At 47.5% G+C, this 20,338-nt stretch overlaps 1 protein-coding gene across 1 annotated transcript in view; it reads left to right on the forward strand.

Annotated features, from left to right (window-relative positions):
• SPTLC2 (serine palmitoyltransferase long chain base subunit 2) overlaps positions 1–20,338 on the forward strand; it is a 112,344-nt gene that overhangs the window by 19,469 nt on the left and 72,537 nt on the right. The window contains exon 2 of the mRNA XM_003260811.4: positions 7,052–7,246. Coding sequence (XP_003260859.1) covers positions 7,052–7,246 — 195 coding nt within the window. The remainder of the gene's footprint in view (positions 1–7,051; positions 7,247–20,338) is intronic.

Below are 20,338 nucleotides of genomic sequence, written 5' to 3' on the forward strand. Positions count from 1 at the left end.
AAACATTTTCTAAAAATACATACAAACAAAAAGATGCGTATCAAACATATTAGGAAGGTTACACATGGGCAGTCGGGGAATAGAAATGGGGGGTGGGAGTTAAAATAAGGTAGAGAGGGACTTTATGTGGATCAGTGATAATAACTCAATCCTCTATTTGACAAAGAAGAGGGAGAAGAAGAGGAAGAAAAAGAAAGTGGGACAAAGGATCAGAAAGGGAGGAAAATAGAAAAAATTAGAGTATGACTCCAGGGTAGACCTGTTTTGTTGTCACTGAGTTGGTTGGTTGGTTTGTCTGTTGTATTTTTCATGTTTCGCCAAGTTGGCCAGACTGGTCTCGAACTCCTAGCCCGAAGTGATCAACCCGCCTCGCCCCCCAGAGTGCCGGGACCACAGGCGTGAGCCACCACGTCCAGCCCCCACATTGCTTCTGGCCTCCATGGTAGACCTCCCAGACGGAGCGGCCGGGTAGAGGCGCTCCTCACTTCTTCCCAGACACGGGGCGGCCGGGCAGAGGCGCTCCTCACTTCCCAGACGGGGTGGCCAGGCAGAAACGCTCCTCACTTCTTCCCAGACGATGGGTGGCCAGGCAGAGGTGCTCCTCATTTCACAGATGGGGCGGCCGGGCAGAGGCGCTCCTCACTTCCCAGACGGGGTGGCCGGGGAGAGGCGCTCCTCGCTTCCCAGACGGTGGGTGGCCGGGGAGAGGCGCTCCTCACTTCCCAGACGGTGGGTGGCCGGGCAGAGGCGCTCCTCACTTCCCAGACGGTGGGTGGCCGGGCAGAGGCGCTCCTCACTTCCCAGACGGTGGGTGGCCGGGCAGAGGCGCTCCTCACTTCCCAGACGGTGGGTGGCCGGACAGAGGCGCTCCTCACTTCCCAGACGGGGCGGCCGGGCAGAGGCGCTCCTCACTTCCCAGACGGTGGGTGGCCGGGCAGAGGCGCTCCTCACTTCCCAGACAATGGGTGGCCAGGCAGAGGCTCTCCTCACTTCCCAGACGGGGCGGCCGGGCAGAGGCTCTCCTCACTTCCCAGATGGGGCGGCCGGGCAGAGGCGCTCCTCACTTCCCAGACGGTGGGTGGCCGGGCAGAGGCGCTCCTCACTTCCCAGACGGTGGGTGGCCGGGCAGAGGCGCTCCTCACTTCCCAGACGGTGGGTGGCCGGGCAGAGGCGCTCCTCACTTCCCAGACGGTGGGTGGCCGGGCCGAGGCGCTCCTCACTTCCCAGACGGTGGGTGGCCGGGCAGAGGCGCTCCTCACTTCCCAGACGGGGCGGCCGGGCAGAGGCGCTCCTCACTTCCCAGACGGTGGGTGGCCGGGCAGAGGCGCTCCTCACTTCCCAGACAATGGGTGGCCGGGCAGAGGCTCTCCTCACTTCCCAGACGGGGCGGCCGGGCAGAGGCGCTCCTCACTTCCCAGACGGGGGGCCGGGCAGAGGCTCTCCTCACTTCCCAGACGGTGGGTGGCCGGGCAGAGGCGCTCCTCACTTCCCAGACGGTGGGTGGCCGGGCAGAGGCGCTCCTCACTTCCCAGACGGTGGGTGGCCGGGCAGAGGCGCTCCTCACTTCCCAGACGGTGGGTGGCCGGGCAGAGGCGCTCCTCACTTCCCAGACGGTGGGTGGCCGGGCAGAGGCGCTCCTCACTTCCCAGACGGGGTGGCCGGGCAGAGGCGCTCCTCACTTCCCAGACGGTGGGTGGCCGGGCAGAGGCGCTCCTCACTTCCCAGACGTGGGTGGCCGGGCAGAGGCGCTCCTCACTTCCCAGACGGGGTGCCGGCGAGGCCTCCTCACTCCCAGACGGGGGCCGGGCAGAGGCGCTCCTCACTTCCCAGACGTGGGTGGCCGGGCAGAGGCTCTCCTCACTTCCCAGACGGGGGGCCGGGCAGAGGCGCTCCTCACTTCCCAGACGGTGGGTGGCCGGGCAGAGGCCTCCTCACTTCCCAGACGGGGTGGCCGGGCAGAGGCGCTCCTCACTTCCCAGACGGTGGGGGCGGGCAGAGGCGCTCCTCACTTCCCAGACGGTGGGTGGCCGGGCAGAGGCGCTCCTCACTTCCCAGACGGTGGGTGGCCGGGCAGAGGCCTCCTCACTTCCCAGACGGGGGGCCGGGCAGAGGCGCTCCTCACTTCCCAGACGGTGGGTGGCCGGGCAGAGGCGCTCCTCACTTCCCAGACGGTGGGTGGCCGGGCAGAGGCGCTCCTCACTTCCCAGACGGGGGGCCGGGCAGAGGCGCTCCTCACTTCCCAGACGTGGGTGGCCGGGCAGAGGCGCTCCTCACTTCCCAGACGGGGGGCCGGGCAGAGGCGCTCCTCACTTCCCAGACGGGGGGCCGGGCAGAGGCGCTCCTCACTTCCCAGACGGTGGGTGGCCGGGCAGAGGCGCTCCTCACTTCCCAGACGGGGGTGGCCGGGCAGAGGCGCTCCTCACTTCCCAGACGGGGCGGCCGGGCAGAGGCGCTCCTCACTTCCCAGACGGGGGGCCGGCAGAGGCGCTCCTCACTTCCCAGACGTGGGGTGGCCGGGCAGAGGCGCTCCTCACTTCCCAGACGGGGGCGGCCGGGCAGAGGCGCCCTCACTCCCAGACTTCCCAGGCCTCCTCACTTCCCAGACGGGGCGGCCGGGCAGAGGCGCTCCTCACTTCCCAGACGGGGGGCCGGGCAGAGGCGCTCCTCACTTCCCAGACGGGGCGGGCCGGGCAGAGGCGCTCCTCACTTCCCAGACGGGGGGCGGCGGGCAGAGGCGCTCCTCACTTCCCAGACGGGGCGGCCGGGCAGAGGCGCTCCTCACTTCCCAGACGGGGGCGGCCGGGCAGAGGCGCTCCTCACTTCCCAGACGGGGCGGCCGGCAGAGGCGCTCCCTCCTTCTTCCCGGACGGGGGCGGCCGCGGCAGAGGGCGCTCCCCTCCACTTCTTCCCAGACGGGGCGGCAGGGCAGAGGTCGCCTCCTCACTTCCCCCCCGGACGGGGCGGCCGGGCAGAGGCGCTCCTCACTTCCCAGACGGGGCGGCCGGGCAGAGGCGCTCCTCACTTCTTCCCAGATGGGGGCGGCCGGGGGCAGAGGCGCTCCTCACTTCTTCCCAGACGGGGCGGCCGGGGCAGAGGCGCTCCTCACTTCCCAGACGGGGCGGCCGGGCAGAGGCGCTCCTCACTTCTTCCCAGATGGGGCGGCCGGGCAGAGGCGCTCCTCACTTCCCCAGATGGGGCAGCCGGGCAGAGGCGCTCCTCACTTCCCAGACGATGGGTGGCCGGGCAGAGGCGCTCCTCACCTCCCAGACGATGGGTGGCCGGGCAGAGGCGCTCCTCACCTCCCAGACGATGGGTGGCCGGGCAGAGACGCTCCCCACCTCCCAGACGGGGTGGCGGCCGGGCAGGGGCTGCAATCCCAGCACCCTGGTAGGCCAAGGCAGGCGGCTGGGAGGCGGAGGCTGCCGCGAGCCCAGACCACGCCACCGCACTCCAGCCCGGGCAACACCGAGCACCGGGTGAGCGAGACTCCGTCTGCAGTCCCAGGACCTCGGGAGGCTGAGGCGGGCAGAGCACTCGGTGTCAGGAGCTGGTGAGCAGCGTGGCCAACATGGCGACCGCGCGCCTGCAGCCAAACGCGAAAAAGTAGGCAGCGGTGGCGCGCGGCGGCAGTCCCAGGCAGTCCGCGGCGCGGGCAGCAGCGAGCCGAGTAGATTGCAGCCTGGGGGACAGAGAGGAAGGAAGGGAGGGAGGGAGGGAGGAAACCAAACTTTTTCTCCTATGTGGAAGAGATTGATGAAGACCTAAATAAGTTTGTGAATAGTTTTCAGAAGTTATTTAGATCATCAAGTTGAATCAGTACCAACAGATTCCATCCATCTGCCATGCCTATCTGAATGCCTGTCCTTTGTCACAACTGTGACACAACTGTGTCTTTCCAAACGATTCCAATTTGTAACACTGAAGCAGCTTTCCAAAACTAACATTACCAGGATAGGATATTCTAAAATATCTTTACCCCTTGGATATGTATAACAATTGATTGTATAGCTATGTAAATTTTATTAATTTGTTTTTATTTGTTTATATCATATCTCTGATCAGATTGCCTGAGAGGGCAAGAAAGGATCTTTTAGTTCTTTGGGACTTTTCATAATGCTTAATTGACGATATGCCCCTGGTAAATTTTGATTAACCATCCTCACTGCAGTTGTTCCAAAGTTAAGATTAAAGTTAACACACAAACGGAGCAGGCTAAGCGGCCGGAGGAGGTGGCGGCGGCTGGGAGAGGCGACGGATCTGGCTGATTTTAACATCGAAACTAGGAGAAATAGGAATGGCTGTAGAGGAACTTCAGTCTATAATAAAGAGATGTCAAATCCTAGAAGAGCAAGACTTTAAAGAAGAGGATTTTGGCCTATTTCAGTTAGCTGGGCAAAGATGCATAGAAGAAGGGTACACAGACCAGCTATTAGAAATTATTCAAAATGAAAATAATAAGGTGACACTATCCAAATTGACCAAGATTTACTATTATCTTCAACTATAAGAGTGAATTAAAGAAAAAACATAAAAATAAAAAGATTTACTATTTAAAAAAAAAATAAAGTTAACACACAAACTTATCTGGCAGATTTCTTCTATAAAGCAAGATTTCCATTGAAATTGACCAAGAAGCAAAAAGTTTTCATCTATGAGATCAAAAGTAAAGTAGCTTGCTTTTTGTATATTAAAATCTAAGTATCTCAAAGGTTAAAACAAGGGATAATCTTACAATGTTTGGGAATGAATACTTAAGATGAAGAGGGACAGAAGAATTTGTGACAGTTACTAACAATTTTTCCCCTTTTTCTGGGTTTCACTTTCTTTTTACTTTTATATAATGCTGGGCCACGCTTTTTTTTTTTTTTTCTCTATCACCTAGGCTGTAGGGAAGTGGCACGATCATGGCTCACTGCCACCTCGACCTTCTGGGCTCAGGTGATCCTCCCACCTATCTCCTGAGGACCTGGGACTACAGGCATGTGCCACCATGTCCAGCTAGTGTGTGTGTTTTTTTTGTTTTTTGTTTTTTGTTTTTTAAGACAGAGTCTCACTGTGTCGCCGAGGCTGGAGTGCAGTGGCACAGTCTCGGCTCACTGCAAGCTCTGCCTCCCGGGTTCGCGCCATTCTCCTGCCTCAGCCTCCCCAGCAGCTGGGACTACTGGCGCCCACCACCACGCCTGGCTAATTTTTTGTATTTTTAGTAGAGACGGGGTTTCACCGTGTTAGCCAGGATGGTCTCGATCTCCTGACCTTGTGATCCTCCTGCGTCAGCCTCCCAAAGTGCCGGGATTATAGGCGTGAGCCACCACACCCGGCCCCAGCTAGTATTTTTGTTTTTAGTTTTTGTAGAGACAAGATTCTGCCATGTGCCCAGGCTGGTCTCAAACTCCTGGGCTCAAGTGATCTGCCCACCTTGGCCTCCCAAAGTGCTAGGATTACAGGCATGCGCCACTGCACCCAGCCTGGACCACATTTAAATAAACATCTTAGTTTTTTGCATGATTTACTTGTGTTATCACTACCAACAAAGGTTAATTTGAACTACATGTTTCTACAGGGGCCTACTGCTGATAATTATTTGGAATACTATGGCTGGGTGCTTTAAGAGTGTGTGGTAGTAAAACATTTACAAATATTTTACATTCTAAAGCTGAATATACTTTTGAACTTGTAATCTCTTCATCTGTAAGCCAATATAGTACTTTTTTGGGACAGGCTTTCTCTTTGTTGATTTATATTTTTTGCTTTTTTTATTAGAACAAAAGAAATTATGCTGGCATTTTAGAATCTATTTAAGAAAATCAAATAATGATAAAAATCATTGTTAGGTGGTGTTCTTATGCAGTCCCTCTTGCTCCCCTTCTTTTACTGTTCATCTGAAGGGCATATAATTTATAGGTTATTTCTATTGAAAACAAGTAGCCCTGCTTATCTCTTAGTGTTATATTTGACTGTTGCTTACAAAATTCTTTTTTTTTTTTTTTTTTTTTTTGAGACGGAGTCTTTCTGTGTCCCCCAGGCTGGAGTGCAGTGGCGTGATCTCGGCTCACTGCAAGCTCCGCCTCCCGGGTTCACACCATTCTCTTGCCTCAGCCTCCCGAGTAGCTGGGACTACAGGCGCCCACCAACACGCCCAGCTAATTTTTTTTTGTATTTTTAGTAGAAACGGGGTTTCACCGTGTTAGCCAGGATGGTCTTGATCTCCTGACCTCGTGATCCGCCCGCCTTGGCCTCCCAAAGTGCTGGGATTACAGGCTTGAGCCACCGCGCCCGGCCAATTCTTTTTTTTTTTTTTTTTTTTTGAGATGAGGTTTCGCTTTTGTTGCCCAGGCTGAAGTGCAATGGCTTGATCTCGGCTCCCCACAACCTCCGTCTCCCAGGTTCAAGCAATTTTCTTGCCTCAGCCACCTGAATAGCTGAGATTATAGGCATGCGCCACCACGCCCCCCTAGTTTTGTATTTTTAGTAGAGATGGTGTTTCTCCATGTTGGTCAGGCTGGTCTCGAACTCCCAACCTCAGGTGATTTGTCTGCCTCGGCCTCCCAAAGTGCTGGGATTATAGGCGTGAGCCACCGTGCCTGGCCTAAAATTCTTTTTTTTTTTTTCTTGTTTCCAGTGAGGTTGGAATTTAGAAAATTCCCCCTTTTTTTTTTTGACACAGAGTCTTGCTCTGTCACCCAGGCGGGAGTGCAGTGGTGTGACCTTGGCTTACTGCAGCCTCCACTTCCCAGGTTCAAGCAACTCTCCTCCCTCAGCCCCCCAAGTAGCTGGGATTACAGGTGTGCACCACCAATCCTGGCTAATATTTGTATTTTTAGTAGAGGTGGGGTTTCACCATGTTGACCAGGCTGGTCTTGAACTTCTGACCTCAAGTGATCTGCCCGCCTCAGCCTCCCAAAGTGCTGGGATTACAGGTGTGAGCCACTGCGCCCGGCGGAACTTAGAAAATTCTTAAGGTATAATTCTGCAAATCTCTAAGGACCTAGATTTTAGGTGGGAATATTTTTCTTGCCATGATGGAAATAAACATTTTTAACCTCTCTTTTAGATCCATCATGTTACACAAAATGGAGGACTATATAAAAGACCGTTTAATGAAGCTTTTGAAGAAACACCAATGCTGGTTGCTGTGCTCACATATGTGGGGTATGGCGTACTCACCCTCTTTGGATATCTTCGAGATTTCTTGAGGTATTGGAGAATTGAAAAGTGTCACCATGCAACAGAAAGAGAAGAACAAAAGGTAACTGTTAGAGAGTTTTTGATTCTGTAAATAGAAGGCTTTTATGGAAATCTTAGTATTTTTGCACAAAAGTTTTTTCTCAGAAATTTGGGCACACATTAAAATTAAACTATTTCAGATGCAGTTAAATGAAAACATTCTACAAAGAAAGCTGAAAACAAGGTTAAAGATATCAAAGCATTCAACATGGGTTTAATCAAGAAAAACCTAAGGAGGTGGGTGGCACTATCCCTGTTTTATGGATTAGAAATCAAAAAGTCCCAAGTTAAACGTTTCCTAAGATGCCAGGCGTCAGAGCTGCTGTGTGGACAGAGGACTGTGACGTGAAAAAGCCATGGTCTTTCTGTTCATACCACCGTGCTGAATCCCAGGTTGTGTTTACCATTTTCTGAAAAGGTTGTGTTCTTTGGAATTAATAATGTGTTTTCTCATAGATACATTATACATAGTTGGGTGATTCACACGTCAGCTCCTCTCCCCGGACAAACAAGCTGTAATACAGAATGTGGCCAACCGATTCTATTTCCAATAAACAACACTCTTATTTTAGGAATGGTAAACATATGAGCATGGTTGTCTGGGGAAGAGGGCTTCATTCACTTCACTTTTCTCTGCACGTTCCTTTGTACCTCTGAGGGGTTTTTTGTTTGTTTGTTTATTTTTTGAGACGGAGTCTCTGCTCTGTCGCGCAGGCTGGAGTGCAGTGGTGCGATCTCGGCTCACTGCAAGCTCCGCCTCCTGGGTTCACACCATTCTCCTGCCTCAGCCTCCCAAGTAGCTGGGACTACAGGCAACTGCCACCACGCCCAGCTAATTTTTTTTTTTTTTTTTTTTTGAGACGAGTCTCGCTCTATCACCTAGGCTGGAGTGCAGTGGCTTGGTCTCGGCTCACTGCAAGCTCCGCCTCCCAGGTTCTCGCCATTCTCCGGCCTCAGCTTCCCGAATAGCTGGGACTACAGGCGCCTGCCACTGTGCCCGGCTAATTTTTTTTGTATTTTTAGTAGAGACGGGGTTTCATCGTGTTAGCCAGGATGGTCTCGATCTCCTGACCTTGTGATCCACCTGCCTTGGCCTCCAAAAGTGCTGGGATTACAGGTGTGAGCCACTGCGCCTGGCCAGGTTTTTTATTTTTTTAACTTGTTACTGACTTGAAGCTCACTTCTGGAGTTGTATACATTACATATGTGTTACCTAGTCTCCATAAATAAATAAAATGAGGGTTAAAGATGCCTGATTTTACTAAAAATAAAACAAACCTGTGTGTTCTTGGCATGTCCCACATGGCAAAAGGTTGTCTTTCAGCCCAGGGGAATGTACCAGATTAGAGAAGGACTTAAGACATTAGAGTTTTTTTGTGGTCCCTGTGCGTCCGAGGAAAAGAGGCAAGTGTGGGGTGAGCAAAGTCAACGCTGAGACGAGCCAGTGAACATTGATTGCAGAAGAAACAATTATTCAGGTAATTATGGATAGTGGTCATGTGCAAATGGGAAGAGTATATCACGAAAACATTGTTAGTTACTAGGAAGACAAAACCAGTCAGTAGATATATGGATTCAAAAGTGGCTCCTGGGAGAACTCAAGATTAGGCATCCTTCTCTCTCATCTCAACCATCTTGTACTCCAGCCGAGCCCCAGCACTAGTTGGCCATCCTACTCATTGCCCTGCAAGTTATTTCACAGAGAAGGTAAATAAGTTTTTTGAATACGTAATGCAGGCAAAGCCCTGCATTCAGAAGTTGGTCCAGTAGCCCTAACTAATTTTTATCTTTTAAAACCCAAACACATTTTTAACATTTTTTATTTTATTATTATTATTTTTTAGACAAGAGTCTCACTCAGTCGCCCAGGCTGGAGTATAGTGGTATGATCTCGGCTCACTGCAACCTCAGCCTCCCGGGTCCAAGCAATTCCCATGCCTCAGCCTCCCAAGTAGCAGGGATTACAGGCATGTGCTACCACTCCCCAGATAATTTTTGTATTTTTAGTAGAAACGAGGTTTCACCATGTTGGCCAGGCTGGTCTCAAACTCCTGACCTCAAACGATCCACCTGCCTCAGCCTCCCAAAGTGCTGGGATTACAGATGCAAGCCCATCTGTAATCCCTGTGCCCGGCCCACATTTTTAATACTTTTTGATCCCCCTTCTACCCCTGAGCATGTCCACCCAGAGTGCATCTACAGTACGTTGATTTTGTATAGCCCTCAGTGACAGCTTACCATACCCTTCCTAGGTTGTACAGTATTGCAGTTACTTGTTCACAGGCCTGAATCCTCCTACTAGACTGGGTTGATGGCAGTTATGACCGATGGTAGCTGAAGTTTTATTTATATATTCAAACTAAAAACTCTTTATCTGCAGGGACATCTCCTAGTGTAGACGCATAGTCGAAACTTAATAAGTTTCATTATACAATACATGTATAGCTGGTGCTGAGGGAAGTGCTGATTGTGGTGCAGACAGCACATTCCTGGATGAGGGGATAGTATAGGCAAAGGCATAAAGAATGTATGGGAGAATCTGGAATGTAGACAGAAGAGAAATTGTGTTTTGAAAATCAAAGTAAGAAGTTTGGTAGGCAATGAGGAGTAGTTTTTTTGTTTTTGTTTTTAAATAGAGACAGCGTCTCGCCATGTTGCCCAGGCTGGTCTCAAACTCCTGTGCTCAAGCGATCCTCCTGCCTTGGCCTCCTAAAGTGTTGGGATTACAGGAGTGAGCCACCATGACCCCAAGGGCAGTTTTCTATCAGGGGATTTTTCATAGAGCTTGCACAGCTGGTGCTCAAAGTGTGATGAATGAATGAAACCAACAAGATGCATCTGAATTACTTTGTTTGTGAGTACATTATCTTTGGAACTTGTTTCATGTTTACAGGAAGTAAATTGGTGGTTTAAGTGTTGGGAGCTGCCTGTGTATCGTTTGTGTGAAAGAATTAGAACACACAGATTTTATTCTTAAGTAGTTTCTAATTTTGTTGAGGAAATAAACATTTGAAAGTTATGGGCCTTTGCAAAACCATTATACAAGTAAATAATACTTAGATTATATGAAGATATAGAACAAGAAAAGTATCTGAGTAGCATAGGGTTAATCAGGAAACAATTCTTGGAGGAAGTAATACAAGGAAATGGGAGGCTGAGGAGAGCATTTGCCTCTGCAGTTTATGGAGAGGATTGTATTAAATTATTCAAATTCATTTCAATAGAATATTCATTCTAATGTAGAAACATTAGCAGTTAAAACAGCCAGCTTCTGCCATTTTCTTACAAAAATTCAGCTTTTAGAGGGAAAGGAAAAGTCATTCCTTTCCTGTGATAGATCATGTTTGTTTTCTTTTTTTTTTTTTTTGAGACGGAGTCTCGCTCTGTCGCCCAGGCTGGAGTGCAGGGGCGCCATCTCGGCTCACTGCAAGCTCCGCCTCCTGGGTTCACGCCATTCTCCTGTCTCAGCCTCTCTGAGTAGCTGGGACTACAGGCGCCCGCCACCACGCCCGGCTAATTTTTTGTATTTTTAGTAGAGATGGGGTTTCACCGTGGTCTCGATCTCCTGACCTGGTGATCCGCCCGCCTTGGCCTCCCAAAGTGCTGGGATTACAAGCGTGAGCCACCGCGCCCGGCCCGATCATGTTTGTTTTCTAATGCTGTATTAGATATGGGGAAAGAGGGAGGCAAATTAAGTGTTAAACTGGAAGGAGGTAAGGGAAAGTGGTTGCTTGGGATCATAAAATGCAAATATAATGTTGCTACTTCCTCATTTCACTGAGAGAGTGGTATTCATAACCACATCCTGGTTTTCTTCCTCATTTCATTATAAGAGAGCCCAGTTTAACTATGTTAATTATTTGTTGCAGGGAAATACCGTATGTTGCTTTGAATACAACTAAATCACATGATCATACCAATAAAGATGAGTTACCATGAGTTTGTTCTATTTTATGTAAATTGCATAAAATTCTTGGAATTCTTTACCCCTTAATCCTCTGTTATTTGTGATGTTTTGGATGAGAATGTTGTTTTTCTCAATCTATGGTTTATTTCTTTGTGATGTGAGGTGAAGCTAGTAGTTCAGAAACATGTATGTGACAGATACAGCAAAAGCTTGGATTAATAAAAATGTTCTAGGCTGAGGCAGGAGGATCACTCAAGGCCAGGAATTTGAGACCAGCTGACACAACATAATGAAACCTCATCTCTACAAAATGAAAAAATTTAATTCAGAAAAAAATATTCTAATATTTAGATAGGAAATAGCCTGGAATGTAAGGAGTAAATTAGGTAGTTACTACACACTCACTAAATTTTAAACTAACATTTTGCCTCCACAGCTTGTTCATGATCAGATATTTAAAAATAGGAGGACCAAATACCACATTCTCACTTATTTTTTTATTTTTTTTAAATTTTTATTTTTTTTTGAGATGGAGTCTCACTCTGTCGCCCAGGCTGGAATGCAGTGGCATGATCTCGGCTCACTGCAGTCTCCGCCTCCACGGTTCAAGCAATTCTCTTGCCTCAGCCTCCCAAGTAGCTGGAATTACAGGCATACACCACCACGCCCAGCTAATTTTTTGTATTTTTAGTAGAGACAAGGTTTCACCATGTTGGCCAGCCTGGTCTCGAACTCCTGACCTCAGCCTGCCTTGGCCTCCCAAAGTGCTGGGATTACAGGAGTGAGCCACCGTGCCCGGCCTGTTCTCACTTACAAGTGGGAGCTAAATGATGAGAACACATGGATACAAAGAGGAAAACAACACTTGTGGTGGGCAAAAAGAGGGAGAGGATTAGAAAAAAATAACCCATTGGGTGCTAGGCTTAGTACCTGGGTGACAGAATAATCTATACAACAGGCCATTGTGATGCGAGTTTACCTGCACAACCTGCACAGGTACCCCTGAACCTAAAATAAAAATTAGAAAAAATAAGTAGATTAAAAATGGGAGGGATAGGATACGGGGAAGGGACCTTATATGTCTATATCCCAATAGCCTTATTTTCAAGATACAAAAGAAAGAAATTAATTCAAATACATTACTAGGAATTCCCAGAGGGATTTTATTCTTGACCTCCTTCAAAAAGTAGCGTACAGGTGGGTGCGGTGGCTCATACCTGTAATCCCGGCACTTTGGGAGGCCGAGGTGGGCGGATCACCTGAGGTCAGGAGTTCAAGACCAGCCTGGCTAACGTGATGAAACCCCATCTCTACTAAAAATACAAAAATTAGCCGGGCGTGGTGGTGGGCACCTGTAATCCCAGCTACTTGGGACGCTGAGGCAGGAGAATGGCTTGAACCTGGGAGGCGGAAGTTGCAGTAAGCTGAGATCATGCCACTGCACTCCAGCCTGGGCGATAGAGACTGTGTCTCAAAAAAAAAAAAAAAAAAAAAAGTAGCGTACTAAGAATATTCTGGTACCTGTCATTTTGATGCATTAAGCTAGGGGACTGGTCATTTGGTTTGTCTTCTTTAATTCTGTGTGTGATTCTACATTTAAAAAGAACACAACTGGTCGGACATGGCGGCTCACGCCTATAATCCCAGCAGTTTGGGAGGCCAAGGCAGGCAGATCACCTGGAGTCAGGAGTTGAGACCAGCCTGACGAACATGGTGAAACCCCGTCTCTACTAAAAATACAAAAATTATCTGGGGCATGGTGGCACATGCCTGTCATCCCTGCTACTTGGGAGGCTGAAGCACGAGAATCGCTTGAACCAGAGAGGCAGAGGTTGCAGTGAGCTGAGATCGCACCATTGCACTCCAGCCTGGGCAACAAGAGAGAAACTCCGTCTAAAAATAAATAAATACATGCATACATACATACATACAGAAGAGCACTACTTAGCTCCCCGAGAATCACCTGAACCTGGGAGGTGGAAGTTGCAGTGAGCTAAGATTGCGCCACTGCACTCCAGCCTGGACAATGGAGTGAGATTGTCTTAAAAAAAAATAAGAATAAAAAATAAAGAGCACTACATTTCATTGTTTTGTGTTAGTTGTTGGGCACAGGACAGCAGTAGTCTTTTTAAATAATTGACATATCATAAAGGTTACCTGTTTAAAGTGTACGATACAGTGGTTTTTTTTTTGTTTTTTTTTTTGAGACGGAGTCTCGCTCTGTCGCCCAGGCTGGAGTGCAGTGGCGCAATCTCGGCTCACTGCAAGCTCCTCTCGGGTTCACGCCATTCTCCTGCCTCAGCCTCTCCGAGTAGCTGGGACTACAGGTGCCCGCCACCACGCCTGGCTAATTTTTTTGTATTTTTAGTAGAGATAGGGTTTCACCGTGGTCTCGATCTCCTGACCTCGTGATCCGCCCGCCTCGGCCTCCCAAAGTGCTGGGATTACAAGCGTGAGCCACCGCGCCCGGCAATACAGTGGTTTTTAGTATATCTACAGAGTTGTGCAGCCAGCACCAAAATTTAATTCTGTAATGTTTTTCTCTTCTGAAAAAGAAACCATGAACCATTAGCAGTCACTCCTTCCTCATCCAGCCTCCGCACCCTCGGCAGCCACTAATCTACCTTCTGTCTCTGTAGATTTACTATTCTGGACATTTCATATAAATGGGATCATACAGTGTATGTTCTTCTGTGTCTGGCTCCTTTCATTTGGCGTAGTGTATTTGAAGTTCATGTTGTAGCATGTATTGGTACTTCATTGCTTCCTATTGCTGAATAATATTTCATCATATGGAGCAGTCATCTCTACTTACTGTAGGGATTTCTCACTGGTAAGAAACTATACTCAAACCTTTCAAGGAAGTTTCGTAGTAGGTTTACCACTGTATCTGTTTGGACTAGTGCCAGTAGGTTTACCTGTGTATCCGTTTGGACTAGTGCCAGTATTAGGTTTGCAAGAGTTTCCCTGTTACCTGTTTTCCCTGTTTTTCATGCCAGGAAAGCTTTTCCTTCAAATAGTCCCATGGCTAGTTCCTTCACTTCCGTTTTGTCCTCTGTTCTACCCAGGGCACCCCAGCTAATTTGCAGCATGACTCCCCCTTTCCTGCTTCCTTTTGTTTCCGTTAGTATTTGTCACTGTCTAACATACTTTATTTATTTTTATTTTTATTTATTTTTATTTTCTTGAGACAGAGTCTTGCTTTGTTGCCCAGGCTGGAGTGCAATGGTGCAATCTTGGCTTACTGCAACTTCTGTCTCCCAGATTCAAGCGATTCTCCTGCCTTAGCCACCAAAGTGGCTGGGACTACAGGCGTGCGCAACCACACCTAATTTTTGTGTTTTTAGTAGAGACAGGGCTTTGCCATTTTGGCCAGGCTGGTCTTGAACTCCTGGGCTCATGTTGTCTGCCCACCTCGGCCTCCCAAAGTGCTGGGATTACAGGTGTGAGCCACTGAGCCTGGACTAGCAGACTTTGTATTTTATATGTTTATCTCTTCCACCAGAATACAAATTCCAAGAGGGCAAGGATTATTACCTTTTTGTTTACTACTCTATACTACAGAGTGCTTGGCACGTATTAGACGCTCGGTAAATGTTTAAGAGATGAGGCCAGAGGCCAGGTGTGATAGCTCACACCTGTAATTTCAAGCACTTTAGGAGGCTGAGGTGGGAAGATAGCTTCAGCGCAGGAGTTTGAGACCAACCTGAGCAATGTAACAAGACCCTGTCTCAACAAGAAAATTAAAAAATTAGCTGGGTATGGTGGCCCACACCCGCAGTCTTAGCTACTTGGGAGACTGAGGTGGGAGGATCACTTGTACCCAGGAGTTCAAGGCTGCTGTGAGCTGTGATTGTGCTACTGCACTCCAGCCTGGGTGACAGAATGAGACCTTGTCTTTTTTTTTTTTTTTGAGACAGGGTCTTGCTCTGTCGTCCAGGCTGGAGTGCAATGGCATGATCTCGGCTCACTGCAACCTCTGCCTTCCGAGTTCAAGAGATTCTCATGCCTCAGCCTCCTGAGTAGCTGGGACTGCAGGCATGCACCACCACGCCCAGCTAATTTTTTGTATTTGTGTGTGTGTGTGTGTGTGTGTGTGTGTGTGTACGTGTGGAGACGGAGTCTCGCTCTGTCGCTCAGGATGGAGTGCAATGGCACGATCTTGGCTTACTGCAACCCCTGCCTCCTGGGCTCAAGCGATTCTTCTGCCTTAGTTTCCCAAGTAGCTGGGATTACAGGCATCCGCCATCACACCTGGCTAATTTTTGTATTTTTAGTAGAGACAGGGTTTCACCATGTTGGCCAGGCTGGTCTTGAACTCCTAACCTCAGGTAATCTGCCCACCTCGGCCTCCCAAAGTACTGGGATTACAGGTGTGAGCCACCATGCCCGGCCATTATCTCTTAAAAAAAAAAGTTTAAGATGAATGGTATTGTGAGTGGTGGTAACAATAACAATGTAAAGTATTTTGAAGTATTTGTAGTTGAGGTGGGTGTGTAGGTGCACACATGCACACACAAACATGCAAATGACTGTTTTAGATGTAGGAAAAACCAGTGTTTTTTTATCTTGAAATCTCATTCTACGCTTTCATGGACAGCATAGAAACAGCAAGGAAGTGGCTTCCTGTTTTTAACATTAAAAACAGGAAAGGACAGACGGTGGTATGACCTATATGAACAGTAAGGAAAGTCGTTAATTAACCATGGTTGAAAGGTTTAAAAGTTATAGTCTGAAAACCTTTCATTGAGTATTTCACCTACTTTTCTTCATTAAGTTAAGATAAAAACAGAATTATTGGTTTATAAAATACTTTTAGAATTTATAATGCTTTCCCTTTCCCTTTTTCTTTTCTTTCTTTGTGTTTTTGTTTGTTTGTTTGTTTGTTTGTTTTTGAGACAGGGTCTCACTCTGTCACCCAGGCTGGAGTGCAGTGGCACAATCTCAGCTCACTGCAGCCTCGACCTCCCTGTGCTCAGGTGATCCTCCCACCTCAGCCTCCGAAGTTGCTGAACTACAGGCACGTACCACCATGCCCTGCTAATTTTTGTATTTTTTTGTAGAGACTGGGTTTTGCCACGTTGCCCAGGCTGATCTTGAACTCCTGGGCTTAAGTGATCTGCCTGCCTCAGCCTCCTAAAGTGCTGGGATTATAGGCGTGAGCCACTGTGCCTGGGCCAGATTTTTTTTCTTTTTTTTTGTGAGACAGGATCTTGTTCTGTTGCTCAGGGTTGAGTGCGGTGGCACCATCTCAGCTCGCTGCAACCTTTGCCTCCCACGCTCCAGTGATTCTCCCACTTCAGCCTCTTGAGTCACTGGGACTAGAGGCACACGCTACCACAATTGGCTAATTTTTGTATTTTTTTTGTAGAGACGGGGTTTCGCCTTGTTGCCCAGGTTGATCTTGAACTCCTGAGCTCAAGCGATCCGCCTGCCTTGGCCTCCCAAAATCCTGGGATTATAGGCATCCGCCACTGCGTCCAGCTATAATGAATTTTAACCGTGTGATGACTCCATTTTCAACACTTCCTCAGGTGGGAATTATTTGGGATTTTAAAATTCTTAATTTAAGTTTTGAAACACTTTTGTCATGTTTCAGTTATTTCTAAATCTATCTCATGAGGCTATTTCCTTCTTTAGTAGAAAACACATTTTCCAGCTGGGTGTGGTGGCTCATACCAATAATCCCAGCAGTTTGGGAGACTGAGGCAGGAGGAGTGTTTGAGGTTGGGAGTTTAGACCGGCGTGGGCAACAGAGAGAGATCTTGTCTCTACAAAAAATTTAAAAATTAGCCAAGCATGGTGGTGTGCACCTGTATGTAGTCCTCGCTACTTGAGAGGCTGAGGTGGGGAGATAGCTTGAGTCCAAGAATTTGAGGCTGCAGTGAGCTATGATCATGCCACTTCTCTCCAGCCTGGGTTACAGAGTGAGACACTGTTTCTAACAATAACAACAACAACAACAACAAAAAAGTTGCCCAAATAAAAATTCAAAACGTTATTTTTTTTACTATCTTGTCTTTGATATGCAATATTATGTTTATAATGAAATGTCTTGAAATCTTTTAGTAGTACTATCGTACCAGCAAACAGCATTAGTTATTATTATTATTATTATTATTATTATTATTATTATTATTATTTTGAGACAGAGTTTTGCTCTTGTCGCCCAGGCTGGAGTGCAATGGTGCAATCTCGGTTCACTGCAACCTCCACCTCCCAGGTTCAAGAGATCAGCCTTTTGAGTAGCTGGGATTACAGGTGCCTGACACCACACCCAGTTAATTTTTTGTATTTATAGTAGAGATGGGTTTCGCCATGTTGGCCAGGCTGGTCTCGAACTCCTGACCTCAGGTGATCCACCCGCCTCAGCCTCCCAAAGTGCTGGGATTACAGGCATTAGCCACCACGTCTGGCCTTCCTTCATTTTAATAATAATGGATATTGAGGCTTTTTTCATTTCTTGTCAGTGATGAATAAAACTACTGTAAATGTTCTGATATATGCATTTCCTGCATGTAAATATGAGTTTCTCCAGGATTGGAATTATTGAGTTATAGAGTTATAGAGTATGCATGTCTTCAGTTTCACTAGATAGTGCCAAATTGTTTTCCAAAGTTATTGTACTGGTTTGTACACCTACTGGCTGTGTTTGAGAATTCTTTTTTTTTTTTTTGAGACAGAGTCTCGTTCTGTCACCCAGGCTGGAGGAATGCAGTGGCGCGATCTCGGCTCACTGCAAGCTCTGCCTCCCAGGTTCATGCTGTTCTCCCGCCTCAGCCTCCCGAGTAGCTGGGACTACAGGTGCCTGCTACCATGCCTGGCTAATTTTGTTTTTGTATTTTTAGTACAGACGGGTTTCACTGTGTTAGCCAGGATGGTCTTGATCTCCTGACCTCGTAATCTGCCCACCTCGGCCTCCCAAAGTGCTGGAATTACAGGTGTGAGCCACCGCGCCCGGCCAAGAATTGTTCCACATCTCTTTACCAACACTCGGTATTGCCAGAATTTGAAATTTTTGCCAATTCAATTGGTATATGTACTAGTGTCTCATTGTGGTTTTAATTTGCAATTCTCTGTTGCCCAGTGAAGCTGAACAGCTTTTTATATGTTTAATGACCATTGGAAGTGCTGATTTCATGAAGTCCCCGTTCAAATCTTTTGTCCGTTTTTCTACTGGGTTTGTGTATTTTTCTAAGTGGTTTTTAGGAAATATTTATGTATCCTACAAGTGTTTTGCATCTACCATCCCTCTTTTGTGGCTTGTCTTTCACTTAGCATAATGTTTTCAAGATTCATGTACCATTGTAGCAAGTAACAGTACTTCATTCCTATATTACTGTATACTATTCCATTATGTGGATATACCACATTTTGTTACCACGTTTTTGCCGTTGTGAATAGTGCTTCTATGAACATTCACATACAAGTACTTTTTTTTTTTTTTTTTTTTTTGAGACAGAGTCTCGCTGTCGCCCAGGCTGGAGTGCAGTGGCACGATCTCGGCTCACTGCAGGCTCCGCCCCCTGGGGTTCACGCCATTCTCCTGTCTCACCCTCCCGAGTAGCTGGGACTACAGGTGCCCGCCATCTCGCCCGGCTAATTTTTTGTATTTTTAGTAGAGACGGGGTTTCACTGTGTTAGCCAGGATGGTCTCGATCTCCTGACCTCGTGATCCGCCTGCCTCGGCCTCCCAAAGTGCTGGGATTACAGGCGTGAGCCACCACGCCTGGCCACAAGTACTTGTTTGAGTATCTGTTTCCAGTTGGTATGTACCTAAGAATGGAATTGCTGGGTCACGTGGAGTCTATATTTACCTTTAAAAAATTTTTTTTTGGCTGGGTCTGGTGGCTCACACCTGTAATCCCAACACTTTGGGAGGCCAAGGTGGGTGGATCACTTGAGGTCAGGAGTTTGACACCAGCCTGGTCAATATGGTGAAACCCCGTCTCAACTAAAAATACAAAAATTAGCTGGACATGGTGGCGCACGCCTGTAATCCCAACTACTTGAGAGGCTGAGGTACGAGAATTGCTTGAACCCAGGAGGTGAATGTTGCAGTGAGTCTAGATTGCATCACTGCACTCCAGCCTGGGTAACAGAGCAAGACTCCATCTCAAAAAAAAAAAAAAAACAATTTATCAGGTTCATCGTTGTCAAAGTCTACATGTACCTTTGAGAAACCAACACACTTTTCCACCTTGGCTGTGCCATTTTACGTGTCCACCAGGAATGTATTAAGGTTTTTCTGAGTCTTATAGTTTTATATTTTACGTTTAGGTCTGTGCTCCTTTTGAGTTAATTGTATAAGGTGTGAGATTTAGGTTGGGTCATTTTTTTGGCCAGTGGATGTCCTAGTGAGAAAGTTTTTAAAATAAGTATGGCATTTAAAAGTAATCTGTGAAGGTCTAAATACTTTATAGTTTTGTAGATTTAAATTTTTCCCCCACTTTTTCCTTTACTTAGCAAGTTTTGAATAGAAGTAAAGCTGAAATAAATTTGTTCCTTAAAGACTGCTAGAGTTGGTTTACTTGTCCCAGTTTTTTTTTTCCCTGCACTGGATGCATAGGTAAAGGGTCGAACTTTAAATCATCCTGACCTTGAGAAGACACTGAGACAGTTCTAAGCATGTTTTCCAAGCTTTTTATCCTAACATCAAAGCAGTGATTGTTTGCCTCAAATGCTCATGTTTCAGAGAAATTTTTGCCTTTTGTTATATCGAGATTGGTGCCCCAGACTCTAAAATAAGTAAAAGTTATTAAATTAGAACTGACATTAAGAATTCTTAATGGAATTAGTAGTAACATTACCACTAATAGTGTTTGTTTGGAATAATACTAGAGTCAGTTTTGGCTTTGTCACTGCATTGTTATGTGACTTGGCCAAATAATTTAAATTTTATATTCAGCGAATCTGTAAAATACATCTAATAAGTTATTAAACATCTATTTCTCAACAATAATTATAATGACTGTGTTGTTGAAATTGTCACAATTTTGGTAGAGTTACCAGAAACACTGTAGGTCATTCAAGCCAACAGGGAATTAGGCATTTATGGCTTTGTGGAGGGGCAAGAGCAGTGAGGTTAAGGGCCTCCCTCCCCTAACTGGGCAGCTACCCCAAACTAGGAAACTGCTCCTGCTGTGAGTACTCTGAGTGCTGGCATCACAACTGTCGCACTGCCAGAGGCTGGTGAATAGGCAGTGG

The sequence above is a fragment of the Nomascus leucogenys genome, chromosome 22a (genome assembly GCF_006542625.1).
Source record: "Nomascus leucogenys isolate Asia chromosome 22a, Asia_NLE_v1, whole genome shotgun sequence".
Taxonomy (NCBI): Eukaryota; Metazoa; Chordata; class Mammalia; order Primates; family Hylobatidae; genus Nomascus; species Nomascus leucogenys.